At 40.3% G+C, this 15,965-nt stretch overlaps 1 protein-coding gene across 3 annotated transcripts in view; it reads left to right on the top strand.

The window, feature by feature from the left end:
• The window catches only part of SH3RF1 (SH3 domain containing ring finger 1), a 180,177-nt gene extending 164,442 nt beyond the window's left edge, over positions 1-15,735 (top strand). For all 3 annotated transcript variants that reach the window (XM_077868519.1, XM_077868521.1, XM_077868520.1), the window contains 2 exons: positions 3,142-3,488; positions 13,290-15,735. In XM_077868519.1, the coding sequence (XP_077724645.1) occupies positions 3,142-3,488; positions 13,290-13,458 (516 nt within the window). In that variant the 3' untranslated portion in view covers positions 13,459-15,735. The remainder of the gene's footprint in view (positions 1-3,141; positions 3,489-13,289) is intronic.
• Positions 15,736-15,965: the final 230 nt, after the last annotated feature.

Below are 15,965 nucleotides of genomic sequence, written 5' to 3'. Positions count from 1 at the left end.
TTTACTGTCTCTAGTCTCTGCTAGAGAATATGAACTCCTTCTTGTCTTGTTCACCTACTATATTCCCAGAGCCTAGCACATTGTTGGTTCATATTCAACACTTAGTAAATATTTGCTGAAGGAGTGATTATTATTAGACATCAGTTAAGCTTTTGAGATCCCTTATCTAGGAAGAGTGACTGATTGTTGGGAATATGTGTGGATTTTTGATGGCAATGGCCCAGAAGACTGTTTATCTCTTGCTACTTTCTTTGTACATATGAAGGCAAAGAGAGGAATAAAGAAGACTTGAGGTAGAATGTAGTTCACTATATAAGTTGCTCAAATGAATTTATTTTTGTTTGGTCAGGAGAACTTGAGATTTCCTATATTGTACTCATCCTCCATGATATGACTAATAGAAAGTTATTTAGGTGATGTTCAGAAATGATTTTTGTATGTAAAAGTTACTCTTTCTCATCATCTAGTAATTTTCTGACCCAAATAGTTCTTTTTATATATGAGTTGTGATTTTAAATCATCAGGCCTTCTAAAGAAAAAATTATGAGTATAAAAATATTATTCCATCTAGGAATAATTTCCTAGAAAACCCATAGGAGGAGAATTGTTAAGGTTTATGTTAAAAGATATGTCCGTTTTGCATGCATGCTAACACTACATTTTAAAAATTGCTTTGCTGAAGTGTAGTTTTTATTCATCTATAGTTCTCATTTCTGCTGTTTTGATTTTGAAAAAAACAAAGGTACCCTTAGATGCTAAGTGTCTGTGTTTGCAAAATTATCTCTCTCCAGTGGCAACTGTTCTGCTAATGTAGAAAACATCAGAATATGATATTAAAAGCACAGTTTGGTGAAGCTAGGGCAGCATGTTTTCCGTGTTAGCACTCCCACTTCGTACCCCCACACCCTGCCACACCACCTCATCTTCTGCCTTCTGCTCCATGGTAGTCGGCATCAGCTAATGATGATAACAAATCCCTTAGAAGTCATTAAAGCAAGCTGTATTTAATGTGCTTAATCATTTTAGATGAACCAAGTCATCTTTCTTCCTAATCACTTTAGAGGCTCTTTCCTGAGCACCATTCAGTTAACTGAATTTTTCTGAGTGCCCAGAACTGAGCTTTTAAGAAACATCTGTAGCCGTGGCTTGCTGAGATTGTAATTCACTTGATCTCAGTGAATCTGTCGGGATCCAGGGATTAGCGTGTGCTTTCTTACATCATGGAAGGAATAGCTGGAAATTGTGGCTGATAGGCCATTCGAAGTGTAGACATTATTCTTTCTCAGCTTGTTTGTCGGCCCTCCAGACCTCAAGCTCTCCTAAAGAAGTATGGTAGTAGCTTTGGCAAACGTTTGGTCAGCCTACTTCATTGGCTACTGTATAAAGGGAAATCTTCATCTCCACAGGATTTGGGAACTGCAAATGCCTTCTCTTAGGCCCTTACCCTGGGACTAGCCAAATCTTTCCCCTTCCTCCCACCTGTCTCATCCTCTTTCTGTCTTGGCCACACTTAGCTCAGTAGGTGCAACTCTGCACGAGGCACCAGGTGGATAAGGTACAAGCATTCAAGCAGGTAGCCCAAGTGTATAGGGTCATTCAGTGGGATGTATTAATAGCCCTTTGGAAAATGAAGCAAAAGCCAAAAAGGGGAGTTACGGCCAGGCCTTGATGAAAAATGCAAAAGAATCTTCCTCAGGCTGGGATGGGGAGAAAAGGGGTGGGGATCAATTGACTGATTCTGCTCATCTGCAGCCTGAGTCGACCGGTCCAGAAATGAATTCAGCACTCCCTACCATCCTTCCCTGTCTTCTGTTTCTAACCTGTGGCTTAGTTTGAACTGTGAACAGTATTTGGTAAATGGAGCCTGCAGTTTCCTAGGATGCTTTTTCCCCGGAATGCTTTTTCATCATCTAGTTAAACATTGCTTTTGTCTTGTCTTTTTTCTGCCATTCTGTCTCTAATGGAACTGTGTTATTATGGATTCAGACCCCTTTCCCCAAGGGATTTTTACTGAGCATAAACTAACTCATATTCTAAGAAAAATTCCTCAGTGTTCTGTCTTTGTATGGGCCCCTCATAATCTAATTCCCTTTTTTAGTAGACCATAATGATTCCAGTTTGCCTATAGAGTTTTCTAAAGAATTATTTCTCTATGAAATGTTTTATTTTCAAGCAATGCTTCCACTCAGAGGACTTTATGATGATGTTGACATCTTAGTAAAATGATGTAAAATTATTATTGTTGACTATGCTTGGTCATCAGAAAGACCGTTGACATGGGTTTTGGAAATGAAGAAAAGTTAGCTCTAATCTGGTTTTCCTAGCAGAGCAGAGAACAAAAGTGTCAAAAGAGACAAAGATTCAAGAGATGGTTTTTTATGGAGTAAGATTGCTGGAAAGAAAATGTTTTTCTACATTTGCTAGCAAAGAAACATAAAAATGTTTTCGATTATACTGAAGCTTTATTTAAAATCTTGTGGAGTCTTGGCTGTCTAATCCAAGATATTCTTGCACAATAGAAATGGTTTGACTTCTGTCATTATTGGCTTACTGAGAAGTGTTTTAGTCCTTAACCCTGATCAAGACATCACTACCTATATATGATAAGAATCAAGTCTGTGGATAGAGAGTAAAATGCTGTGATGTTTAAATCAGTAAGTCCATAATCAGAAATTTCCATTTTGTCCTAAAATGTCTGTTTTTGCCTTCACCAAGCCTGAGATATGACTTGGTGAGTTTTTTTGTTTCACTTCTTTTTTATCTGCTTATTCTAGTTTAATAGAAGATAGTGATGAACATTGGAGTGTCCAAAACAAGCAACAACATGCAGGCAGAAAGGGAAAAGAAGGAGAGACAAAACGTTGGATTAACAGCATACAGGAATTGGGAGCTAGATCACAAATAACCAAATATCCACAGAAATAAATTTTAAAATACCAAACCAGGGGCACGTGACAGGTTCAATGGGTAGCACATGCGATTGTTGACTCAGAGTTGTGAGAGCCCCATGTTGGGTTATAGAGATACTTCAAAATTTAAAAAAAAAAGGTTAAACCCAAAATTGAAACTGTGACACCCTACTGATTACAATAACAGCAATACCTCTGGTCTCCAATTAATGTACTTTTTTTTTTTTTCTAGAAAGAAAAAAAGGGTTTATTGAAGTTGCTTTCTGGCGCCTCCACTAAACGCAAGCCCCGAACATCTCCTCCAGCCTCACCTACCCTGGAAGTGGAGCTTGGGGGCAGCGAGTTGCCTCTGCAAGGAGCAGTGGGTCCTGAGCTGCCGCTCGGGGGTGCCCATGGCAGGGTTGGCTCCTGCCCCACGGATGGGGATGGTCCAGCTGCTGCTGTGGTCCAGGATGCTCTTGCTCTGCATCGCAAGACCAGCTCTCTGGATTCGGCTATTCCCATTGCCCCACCACCTCGCCAGCCATGCTCATCCCTGGGCCCTGTCATGAATGAGTCCAGGCCGGTGGTTTGTGAGAGGTGAGTCCACTGTTGTTCCTAGTGACCTTCATGCCGAACTATTTATCCTGACATTAGGATACATTTCCACACCCTCCTGTTTTTTTTTTAACTGAGTTTATAGTAACAACCAACCACTGGCTTTCTTTTCCCACTTGCTGTGTTTCTTCCATGGGTTAGGCCGCCAGCGCTCTCTCTGTGTATTTTCTCCAGACAACCACTCCAGAATTGCATCCAGATGAAATTTGTGAATCCCTGGAACTTGGTTCACATCTCTTTCCTTCTTGCTGCTCTTCCACTGCCAGCAATTGCTCCCTTGTTTTGTCCTTTGCCTTTTTCATTAAACGTTTACATCAGTACCTGCTAGTTGCACAGCAGCTGGAGATTCTGACAACTGAGAAGGCTCTTTGTATTCTTCTTGAGCGAGGACAGTGTGACCCAGTTCTCAGAGACTTGACTCCTCTGCTGACAGAGGCACTCGGTTTGGTTATACCTGGAACTAGGAGTCCTGTTGTAGTGATTCTGGCTTTGAATAATGATTACAAATCTGTTTTATACAACCAGTGGGGTTCCAGGAGTACGCTGGGAAAAACTATATGGGGAGTAAGACTAATATCTGCTAGGACTACATGAATTTAAAAAGCATTGTTGGGGGATCCCTGGGTGGCTCAGCAGTTTAGCACCTGCCTTCAGCCCATGGCGTGACCCTGGAGTCCCGGAATCGAGTCCCACATTGGGCTCCCTGCATGGAGCCTGCTTCTCCCTCTGCCTGTGTCTCTGCCTCTCTCTCTCATGAATAAACAAATAAAATCTTTTAAAAAAATAAAAAATAAAAAGCACTGTTGTGGGCACCAGGGTGACTCAGTGGTTGAACATCTGCCTTCGGCACAGGGCAGGAGCCTGAGGTTCTGGGATCAAGTCCCACATAAGGCTCCATGCAGGGACGCTGCTTCTCCTTCTGCCTATGTCTCTGCCTCTTTCTCTCTCTCTCTGTGTCTCATGAATAAATAAATAGAATCTTTAAAAAAAAATTTTTTTTAAACACTGTTGGTTGGCCAGGAAAGCATCATGAAGTACACTAAAAATAGTGGACAATTTTCACATCATGCATAAATAATACAAACATTTATTTTTAAAAGTGCCATCTGTTTTATTGTGTCTGTAAGCTTTATTCCTTGTGTACCTGCACTTTATAAATGAACCAATTGTCTAATTTGTGGCAGTGTTGCATCTTAGGTAGCATTTTAGGTTACTGATTTGAAGTCTGACTATAAAATGTTACACTTCAAAATGACTTAAATTCCCTCAGGTCTGTATTTCAGATGAACATTTGTGCCCACCAAAACTTGAGGCCTTCATTCATAAAATCTGGGGGACATACCTACTTACCAAAAAATAAACCAGAAAAGAATAAACTTTGAACAACCTATGCACATTAAGTACAAAGTACATGGTTTATTATATATTTTCATGGTTAAGTGAGATAATTTTCCCTAGTTCTCATCCTTATAGAACCAGTTTTGAAATGAGAAATTACCCTAAAAAGTGTTCCTCTCCCACAAATAAAATCATTCTCTTTCCCCTCTTCCACTATGCTCCTGCAGTATTACACCACTCGAGACAGGCTCCTTCTTTCCTTCCCATCCCCAGGCATTGATCTGCAGTTTTTCCTTTGTGCCCTGTATCTGTCTCCTCTTTTCCCTGTCATTTGTGGTGTTTGTGTGACTGTTCTGAGTGTTAGTTCATTTTGCCCAGCCCCTCCCTGGGCACTGGCTCTGGCACTGCTGCCTGCCTCCCCCATTATGCATTCCTTTTCAGTTGCCAGATGTCCTGGATCTCTGTGGCTTCTGCATTCCGGCCCTCATTTCTAACAGCAGGCCCTGCTGTTCAGTGTGTCTGAAAAGGAGAAATCGCTAATGCAGACAGGTGATGGTGGTTCAGGGAGCAGGGGATTCACATCACCTAGGGTACAGGGAGAATTTAATGATGGAACAGATGGGCACAGGCACTCTGGAATTCTCTGGCAGGTTTTTTATATAACCATTTCAATTTTTACAAGTGGAAAAGGGGTCTTTGGAGAAGATTTCTGCTGGATTTTATATATTTATAATCCATATGTTCAGTAGCATATTAAAAATAATAGCCAGACTGATCAACTTTTCACAGCCCCTTTGCCTTCATACAATGATGATGATAGTATTTATTTAACTTGTATTCTTAGGTCTGCCTGACTATAAAAACAATAGGGAAAATGTGCGGAAACAAGTAATATGGGAAAACATCTTATCCACTGGGAATTAAATTTTTTGGTTAGTTAGCTACCAAGTATATCATTTAGGGATTATCTGTTTTGACATTTCAAATTTTTTAACACAATAAAAAGTGCTTATTGCTAAAAAAGAAGGGAAGATTAACTTTCACATCAGTATGATTCTGAAAGTATCTCAGGATCTTAGATTCCTTGATTCACCATGTAAACATCAACAGCTCCTGCTCTGGCAAAGTGCAGAAGCCTGCCTGGTTCTTCTGGTAGAATTTTTACTGATAGAATTTCGTAGAAGTGGTTGTCACTGTAGTATTGGTACAGGGTGAGATAGAATTCCCTACAGGTTATAATGAGAACGAGCATAAAATTTCTCCTCAAACCATGGCTCTGTCCCATAAATCTAAGGTAAAAGAATGCAAGTAGGGCAGCTGGTGCCTTCAAAGGAAAGAAGCATTCACGTGACATAAAGACTTAAGCAATCTCACAGTAAGAAAGGATGAACCTTGAGGTGTGTTGACAGGTCTTGGTGTCAGCTGAGACAATTCTCTGAGGAACAAAAGAATCCTTTTGTGTTTGTTAGAGAGGCTGAGGAAAACAAGCAAGCGATGCTATATCCTGGAGGCAGGAGATGTATAATTGATGACAGCAGAAATAATAGAACAAATATTTTAGGTTCTATTTTAGGTAATGGAGGAAAAAATAATTCGAAAATTGTGAAGAGAAAATAGAAATAAAATAATACTTCGGAAGGGATGACAATAAAAGAAAGTATATGTGACAGGCTTTTTTTTTTTTTTCTCTCTCTCTACTGAAAATGAATAGATAAGGGCTTAAGGAAACACAGCTCACTATCTCTTTGTGTATTTTGAAGCTTAGGAATTAAACTGATAACCACATACCTATAAACCCATCTCCTAAATTGGAAAAGAACCTATGATCTTTGATCAGGGATTAAGCTAGAACACTTGGAAATACACAAATTGGATAGAGATAGATTTACAGAGAGTCAGTCAGGTTTAACCAGCATGATTAATTTGAGTTAGTGACAATGAACCCACTGAGTGAAGCAATGGATATAATTTACTTGGACTTCAAGCAAAGCTACAAAGTAAGCTAGTATGGTTTTGCCAGTGAAATACTTAATTGGATATTAGATTGCTGTAGCAACTGGCAGAAAGCAGTGCAGGTTACTTACCCAGGGTGATGGGCAGAGTGCCTCCCAGAACCCCAGGGGGTCCAATTTGGACTGTACCAGGAGAGATTAGAAACAACAACAACAAAAATGTTTGAATTGCAGAGAATGCAAGAGACCAGAAAAATAAAGGAAATAGAAAATTTATACAAATAAAAGATTGCAAGTGCTTATTACGTAGAAGCCTCAACACCATAGCCCAAGCCTGGAAGATTGGCAGTGGGATGTCAGTGGAGCTTCTTTGTTGTTGTTTTTCAAATTTTTTTATTTAAATTCAATTTGCGAACATATCCTGTATAACACCCAGTGCTCATCCCATCAAGTGCCTTCCTCAGCCTGTCACCCAGTTACCCCATGCCCCCACCCACCTCCCCTTCTGCAACCTTTGTTTCCTAGAGTTAGAGGTCTCTCATGGTTTGTCTTCCTCTCTCAGGTTGTTTTTCCCCACTCAGTTTCCCTCCTCTCCCTTATAATCCCTTTCACTATTTCTTGTATTAGTGAAGCTTCTTTGTGTAGCAAGCCTCTGTGTCTTGAATTCCATCCTGGTAACTGTCACAAAAACTGAAGGTCAGAAAGCCACCAAAATGCAGAGGCCCATTCAGGGCCAAGTCTGTGAGCCATGCTGTATGCCTCACACTGCCTCTCAGGTGCTCTGTTCAAATGCATACTTAACAAGCATTCATCTTACCACTCAGCTTTCCTTTTTTTTTTTTTTTCATTTTTCTTTCTTTTCTTCCCCCTAATCTTTCCATTGTTTTTTTATTCACTCACTTATTCATTTATCTTATTTTTAAATTGTGTTAAAATATACATAAAGTTTACCATTTTTTTAAGGTAAAAGTCAGTGACATTAAGTAAGTCCCTATTGTTGAATAACCATCACCACTATCCATTTGTAAAACTTCTTTGTTATTCCAAACTGAAACTCTGCACTCACTAAACAGTAAGTCCCCATTCCTTTTTCTGGCACCTCTTGACAACCACCATTCTACTTTTCTATGAATTTGACTGTTGTGGGAACTTTATAGGTGGAATTATATGATATTTGGCCTATTGTTCATGGCTTATTTCACTTAGCATAATGTCCTCAAGGTCCTTCTATGTTTTAGCATTTGTCAAATTACATTCCTCTTTAGGGAGCTTTGCACTTTTTGGAAATAGTTTTACTATACATTGTGCTTTTTCTTTTGTCATTCAACATGCTTATTAAGAATTATCACAAGAGGCACCTGAGTGGCTCAGTCAGTTAAGATCTCACTCTTGATTTCAGCTCAGGTCATGATCTCAGTCAGGGTTGTGAGATTGAGCCCTGCATTGGTGGGCTCCATGCTGTGTGTGGAGCCTGGTTAAGATTCTCTAAAAAAGGGCAGCCCGGGTGGCTCAGCAGTTTAGTGCCGCCTTCAGCCTGGGGCGTGATCCTGGAGACCTGGGATAGTCCCACGTCAGGCTCCCTGCATGGAGCCTGCTTCTCCTTCTGCCTGTGTCTCTGTCTCTCTCTCTTTCTCTCTCTCTCTCTCTGTGTGTGTCTCTCATGAATAAATAAATAAAATCTTTTAAAAAAAAAAAGATTCTCTAAAAAAAAAAAAGAATTATCATGAACTATACTAAGTGGTATGAGGCATATAAAGTGAATTTACCGTCATCTCAGCCCTCAAGCAGCTTATGGTCTGGGATAATAAATGAGACAGGGATGGAGATGATACCAATACAGTGAACACTAAGTGTATTTTGCAGGGCAAATTGGAGCCAGGCTGTGGGGGGCTGATCAGGTGTGGATGAGCAGAGATCCTCACAGGGAGTTCCCAATAGAAGGAACCGCATGAGCCAAGGAGTGGAGAGATAAAAGCTATGTATGGTGGGCACATTCAGGTTTAGAGACCTGTTTCGTTCATTTATGGAGATAATCATAGGTACAGATAGAGGGGAAGGTCAGATCATTGAGAGCTTTACATACCAGGCTAAGGATTAGCCTTATTCACCAGCTGAGGATTAGGCTTATTCACAGGCGTTGGAAGCCAGTAATGATTTTTGAGCTATAGGCAACTATAGGTAGAGTTGCCAGTTAAGAAAGAGCTTGTCAGAAAAAAAAAAAAAAAGAGCTTGTCAGGACGCCTGGGTAGCTCAGAGGTTGAGCATCTGCCTTTGACCCGGGGCGTGAGTCCCGGGTCCTGGGATCAAGTCTTCATGGGGCTCCCTACATGGAGCCTGCTGCTCCCTCTGCCTGTTTCTCTCTCTTTCTGTCTCTTATGAATAAATAAATAAAATCTTTAAAGAAAGAAAGAGTCTGTCAGTTCTGTATAGAATGGAATGGGGTCAGAGAGGACAGGTAGTTTATTTGACCAGGTGGAAGGTCATGAATTTGCCAACCAGGATGGTAGCAGTGACCATGAAGAATAGATAGGGCGCGGCTCTGAAAGTGGGATTAGCAGGTCCGTGAAGGTTATGGGAGAAGGCTCTTTGACTTCTGAGGTTCACTGTTTCCCAGAAGCCCTACTCAAAGACAAGCATAATCGAAGTGAGGCAGAGGGTGAAGGAACAGATGTGAGGGGCCTCTGCAGCTGTGCCTTACATCTGTGTGTTGGTCTGTAAACATTCTACTTTCCATGCCTGAGATGGTTGGCCAGTTGTGCCCAGAATTTGGCCTTAAGAGTCTGTGTTAGAAATCTGTGTACATACTACCTCACAAGGCTCGAGGCCAGCTTCGGAGCTGGAAGATTTCTAAGTAGAGTCTGTTACCGCTGCACCTGGTAGTCTTCATACAATTAGGCCTGTGTCACAGTTTCCATTATGCACATGGTTTCTCATTCCACCTTCCCCTCCCTACCCCCCCCCCCCCCCCCCCCCCCCGCTGAGGTTTATAACTGAGCAATGAAAATTTGCTCCCACTGGGAACTTGGCAGGAAGATTATGTTCTTAGCCCAGCAGCAGTTCTAGTTCAAAAAATTTTTTGACAAAATTGGTTTAGTGCATTTTATAAAATGCAAATATTAATCTAATTCACTTCAAGTTTTTCAAGAATTATTTTTGTTCCATTTCACCTTTAAGGCAGCTCACAGAGAACCGACAGAGAATACATTTCATGAGAGATCTACTCTGAATATAATGTGAATCACTTGTATGCTTCTTTCCAGACTTACAACGCTTTGCTCAAATTTTAACTTGCCCCAAATAGCAACCTGTTATATTGCTTTTTACATGAGTTTTTAGCTTGTTGGCATCAGACTTGAGAAATCTTTTCACCTGGATTTCTTCCTTCAGATAAGTGTCTGATGAGATTATTTGTCTTGCTTTTAAAGGTATCAAAGAAGGAATTCCAAAACCTAACTTTATCATTCTAAAGTGTCAAGTGTCATTATAAGGCAGTTCTTTAGGCTGTGGTCTGAGTCTCTTTATAGTAGAAGTGGCCAGTGACTTCCTGGCCCATCCTTCACCTCCTTGAAGTACCAGACCCCTCCTGCTTTTGCGTAAGCCATGTGATCCCAATAGGAGCTAGTATTTTGGGATATAAACTCTGTAAGAGACACCATGCTAAGAGCATCACACTTAGAATATTACTCCATTACATGACAATATCTGTTTAAGTTACTGCAATCTTTTTCTACAGATAAGGAAGCTGGGACCAAGAGATCAGAGATAATTAGCCCAAGTGACACTACTCCAAATGACTTTTAAGGCCACATCAACCCAGCCCAGAGCTTCACATACAGTGTTTTTGCACACAGTGCCAGGCCTCCTCCCTCAGTTCATGCTTGATTGAACACTGAGCCTTGTAATTCGTGTTTGAATTAACGGAATCTTTCTTAGAAATAATAAGTCAGCCTCTGTGCTGTACTTTTGCTTCAGACCTTAGAGGATAATTTTTTTTTAATTTTTATTTATTTATGATAGTCACACACACACAGAGAGAGAGGCAGAGACATAGGCAGAGGGAGAAGCAGGCTCCATGCACCGGGAGCCCGACGTGGGATTTGATCCCAGGTCTCCAGGATCGCGCCCTGGGCCAAAGGCAGGCGCCAAACCGCTGTGCCACCCAGGGATCCCCTTAGAGGATAATTTGGTTCATGTGCCCAAAGTAGCTCAGGAATTGTTTGGGAAGCCATGCAACTTTTGCAGAGATGCCCCTTTTTTTTGTTTTGTTTTGTTTTGTTTATAGAGTAATAGTCTGGGGCTCTTGCTGTGGTCTTTCTTAATGAGAGTCTATTCTAGTTTTTATGAGATGGAGATTGGTGAAGCTAGCAAACTTCTTAAAGGACTGGGCTCTAATCGGTTTCATACTTTAGAGGCAGTTCTATAGTACTTGTTATGACTACCATATTTAAGCCATACCAGTCTTTACTTACAGTCAAGAGTGAGTCCCTATGAGGCTTTGGACTTCTTTTCTGACTTTAAGAACCAAACAAAAGTAGTAACTCAGAATTACCTTTATGACCAAATATTGCATAAAGCCAGTGGAGAAAGATGTATGTTCACATTTTTTAGTTATCTATTGCCATGTGACAAATTACCCCCAAAATTGAGTGGCGTAAAATAACAAACATTTTGTTACCCCACAGTTTCTGTGGGTTGGGAACTTGGAAGTGCCTTATCAGCGTGGTTCTGACCTGGATTATTTCCTGAGGTTGCAGTCCAGATATTGGCCTCAGCTGTAGTCATCTAAAGGCTTGACCAGGGCTGGGGGATTCTCCTCCAAGATGGCTTTCTCACATCACTATTGGGTAGTTAGTTGACTTTTAGAAAGACACCTCAGTTAGGGACAGCTGGGTGGCTCAGTCTGTCAGAGCATCCAATTTTGGTCTCAGCTCAGGTCACAATCTCGCAGTCATAGGATCGAGCCCTGCATAGGCTCCATGCTCAGCAGGGAGACTGCTTCAGATTCTCTCTCCCTCTCCTTCTGCCCCTCCTACTGCTGCTTGCTCTCTCTCCAAAATAAATTAATTAAATGCTTTTTAAAAAAGAAAAGGGCAGCCTGGGTGGCTCAACGGTTTAGCACCTGCCTCAGCCCAGGGCATGATCCTGGAGACCTGGGATCAAGTCCCACATCAGGCTCCCTGCATGAAGCCTTCTCCCTCTGCCTGTGTCTCTGCCTTCTCTCACTCTCTGTCTTTCATGAATAAATAAATAAAATCTTAAAAAAAAAAAAAGAAAAGAAGACCTCAGTACCTACCATGTGATCTTCTCCATAGGAATGTAGAGTTTTCTCACAACATGGCAGCTAATTTTCTGCAGACTGTGTGATCTAAGAGATACTGATATAGAAGCCACAATACCTTTTATGATCTAGCCTCAGAAATCACACACTTCCACAGTATTTTACTAGTCATCCCTGTGCATTTATGGGAAGAGATCACACAAGAGAATGAATACCAGGAGACGAGGGTCACTGGGGCCATCTTAGAGGTTGGCTAGCATATACCACCTGTTGGGAATAGCAAGAGAGGAATAAGGGAGGGCAATAATGCTGGAAAAATAGAGAAAGATAAAAGGATATGAGGCACAGAACATCTGTCTTCCATGGCTGCTAATCATAATTTTCCAGGAGACTCAAGAGAGAGGAAGAAGGGAGACAGATAATATTAAACCAATAAGGCTTCTGGGGTTTTTAAGTGATAATCATACTTTCCCTACTAATATCTGAGTTGAGAACCAATAGAGAAAGAGACACAGTTATCAGACTAACGTAGAGCAGAATGTCAACCTCCTTATTGGTGGTACTGGATTGGATTTGTAGCCATTGTGCTCCCCTCCCTGTCTAGAGCTTAGGACAGCCTGCCCAGGGGTGGATTTGGTTATGTAAGGGAAATGAACTTCCTTAGAATCGCTGTCTCATCCATGTCAAGACCCAATGTAAAGGACACAGAGAGACAGACTTAAGACCTACTTCCAGAAGGCAGGTCTGCCCCCCTGGCCCCTGACCATTGCATGCTTCCAATGTGGCAGCAGAGGCAGAGCAGAGCCCAGAGGAAGGTAGCTCAGGAAGGACTGAAACCACCTACTCAGCTTCTCCTAGTCTCACTAATCCAATAAATTCACTCCTTTCTTCTTGGAGGAGAGGGAAGGACAGGGCATTTCCTCCTAGGAAATGGAATAACATTTTCCATATGGGAGGGGACAAGAATAGCTCTCCCTGTAAACGTCACTCAAATAAACCAGTCTGAGTCATCAGTAGTGGACTGTGAAGCACATCCAAATTCCAACAATCTCTACAAAACAGAGAATAGTGTATTTTGAGTTATTTTACAAATGTTATAAACAAACTTATGTTATTTCCTATTCTGTTCATGTTAAAGCTATGTGTATTAGTAGTACACCTTTTTTTTTTCACTACTTTGTGTGGCTTTAACTAAAATATATCTCTTTTTTCTAGGCACAGGGTGGTAGTTTCCTATCCTCCTCAGAGTGAGGCAGAACTTGAACTTAAAGAAGGAGATATAGTGTTTGTGCATAAAAAGCGAGAAGACGGCTGGTTCAAAGGCACATTACAGCGTAATGGGAAAACTGGCCTTTTCCCGGGAAGCTTTGTGGAGAACATCTAAGGAGACTAACACTGAGAAGGGTGAAAGTCACATCATACAACAAAGTAGCACAAAGCATTTTAATGGAAAGAGCACATCTGTGGACTTCCAGATAGTCAGGAGATGAGCAAAGGATTGGTGCGTGACCCCAGTGCCCCCAGCATGGTTAGGCCAGCCAAGAGCATGAAGAAGGGGTGCGTGTGTGTGTGTGTGTGTGTGTGTGTGTGTGTGTGTGTGTGTGTCTTGTCACTCTGGATTCGGATGTATAAGGTGTGCCTTGTACTGTCTGATTTACTATACAGAGAAACCTTTTTTAAAAAGATATATAGCTAAAATGGACAATTGTTTACAAGGCTTAACTAATTTATTTGCTTTTTTAAACTTGAATTTTTCTTGTAATAGATAAATTCATTGGATTGTGATTTTAAGGAATTATTAATTTATGAAATGATAGCTAAGGAGAAGCTGGATTATCTCCTGTTGAGAGCAAGAGATTGTTTTTGACTTAGAAAGAACCCCCCTTCTCTCCCCCTACCGGTGTTACTCTTTGCTTCTTTAAGATAGAAATGCCAGTTCTCTAATTTGGTTTTCGTTTTTTGGAAACTAAACATATAACTGAATCAAGTATCAGTAAAGGCCTGGGGTAGGGAGACAGAAACTTGAGAGGAAAGAAGTTAGTGGTTCCGTCTTTCTGGTTTGGTCAGGAATCCTCCTTAAGACCTAGTTCTCAGTATAATTTAGTGGGTTTTAAATTTCCCTAGAATGAAGTCAATGAAGTGATAAGGAAAAATAAAGCACAATCCTTGAACAAAAATGTATTCAGAAATATATTTAGTTTTATAACAGAAGGAGCTCAGTTCATTGTTGGAAATTGGGAAAATTGAAGTTGTGCTCCTGAGAGTGGCTATGAGATATAATCTCCTATTTTTACCCCAAGTGATCTGCATGCCCAGGACACAATAAAACGTTTGTGAGATCGTGGTGGTGATGCCCTCGTGCTGAAGTTAAAGGCTATAAGAAACACTGTGAAAAGTTTACATTCATCCATTGTGGTTCTTTTCCCACCGTCTTGCATGTGTTACTGGATCCCCACAGTAATATCGACTGTGCATGGAGTGTATATTTCACTGCAGTGTCCTGTTGAGGTTAGTTTGTGCTCAGAAGTGACCAATGCAGGAGGTGTAAAATAAACAGTATTCTTTTCGCTCCTGACCAAGGTCTCTGGGTGTACGCCCTCCCTCCCTGGCTAAGGCATCCATCAGCCATTATACAGTCATTCATGAAAATGTTCCTTTCTGTCCTCCTAGCTAATTGAGGTAAAGGATGAGCCAGGAGGCTGTTGCTGTTACCGTTCCCTTGATGCTCCCTTGCAGCTCTGGGAGGCCTTCCTCAAGGGAAAATGGCCACACCTTACAATTGCAGCAGGATCCAGCTGAGCCTGTCTTTTTATATCCATTCTTTGATGTCATTGGCCTCTTCTCCCCATTACATTCCAGGGCCACTGCAGTTGTGGGTCTGGGTAGTCCTAAAAACAAAAGGAGGGAAGACAGCCTGGTAGTGAATGAAATTGTTGCTACAGTTTTCTTGTGAAAAAATTTTTTTTTTCATTTTTTACTCTTAAGAATTACAACTGGGATATAGAAACATGAACTGAAAAGTCTTCTTGCAATAGCAAGAGGTTTCATGGTCTTAAAAAAGATGTTATATGGTTGAAATGAAATCATTCCTAAATTAACCTTTTAGTTTTTTTTATATATATATATATATATATATATATATATATAAAACACTGTACATTATGTTCCTGTGTGTTGATTTTTTTAAAAAAATACTTTACTTGGATATTCATGTAATATATAAAGGTTTGGTGAAATGAACTTTAGTTAGGAAAAAAGCTGACATCAGCTTTCATCTGTGTAAGTTGACACCAATGTGTCATAATATTCTTTATTTTGGGAAATTAGTGTATTTTATAAAAATTTTAAAAAGTAAAAAGACTACTACAGCTTAAGATAATTTTTTACCTGTCTTCTCCATATTTTAAGCTATGTGATTGACGTACCTCTGTTAATAGTTTCCTGGTATGAAGTTGGTTAAAATTTCATCTGTTAATAGATCACTTAGATAATATAATGTATGGGTTTTCTATTGGTTTTTTGGAGACAGTAGATGGAGATTTTGTAACAAGGGCTTGTTACACAGTGATATGGCAATGATAAAATTGCAATTTATCATTCCTTTCCATGTTAATAGTTTGAAGACTGGAGAAAAGGTTCAAGATTAAAATTTGATGTTCAATCATGTGTTCCTTGTGTTAATTCTTAAAATTTTTCTTTTTCTCCTTTTTTAAAAATTTTTTTTAATTTTTTAAATTTTCTTTCTCCTTTTTTAAACCTAAGACACATTTGACGTAAATTCTACTTCATAAAAACCCTTTGCATATACCTCAAAAAGAAGGTGTCTACAATAATCAGTTTAGTGGTTATGATACATTTTACCTCTCCAACTAACAAACCTTCTTTGGTTAG

This window comes from Canis aureus, chromosome 24 (assembly GCF_053574225.1).
Source record: "Canis aureus isolate CA01 chromosome 24, VMU_Caureus_v.1.0, whole genome shotgun sequence".
NCBI lineage: Eukaryota > Metazoa > Chordata > Mammalia > Carnivora > Canidae > Canis > Canis aureus.
Note: the sequence above shows the minus strand (reverse complement) of the source record. Positions and strands in the feature narration are given on the sequence as shown.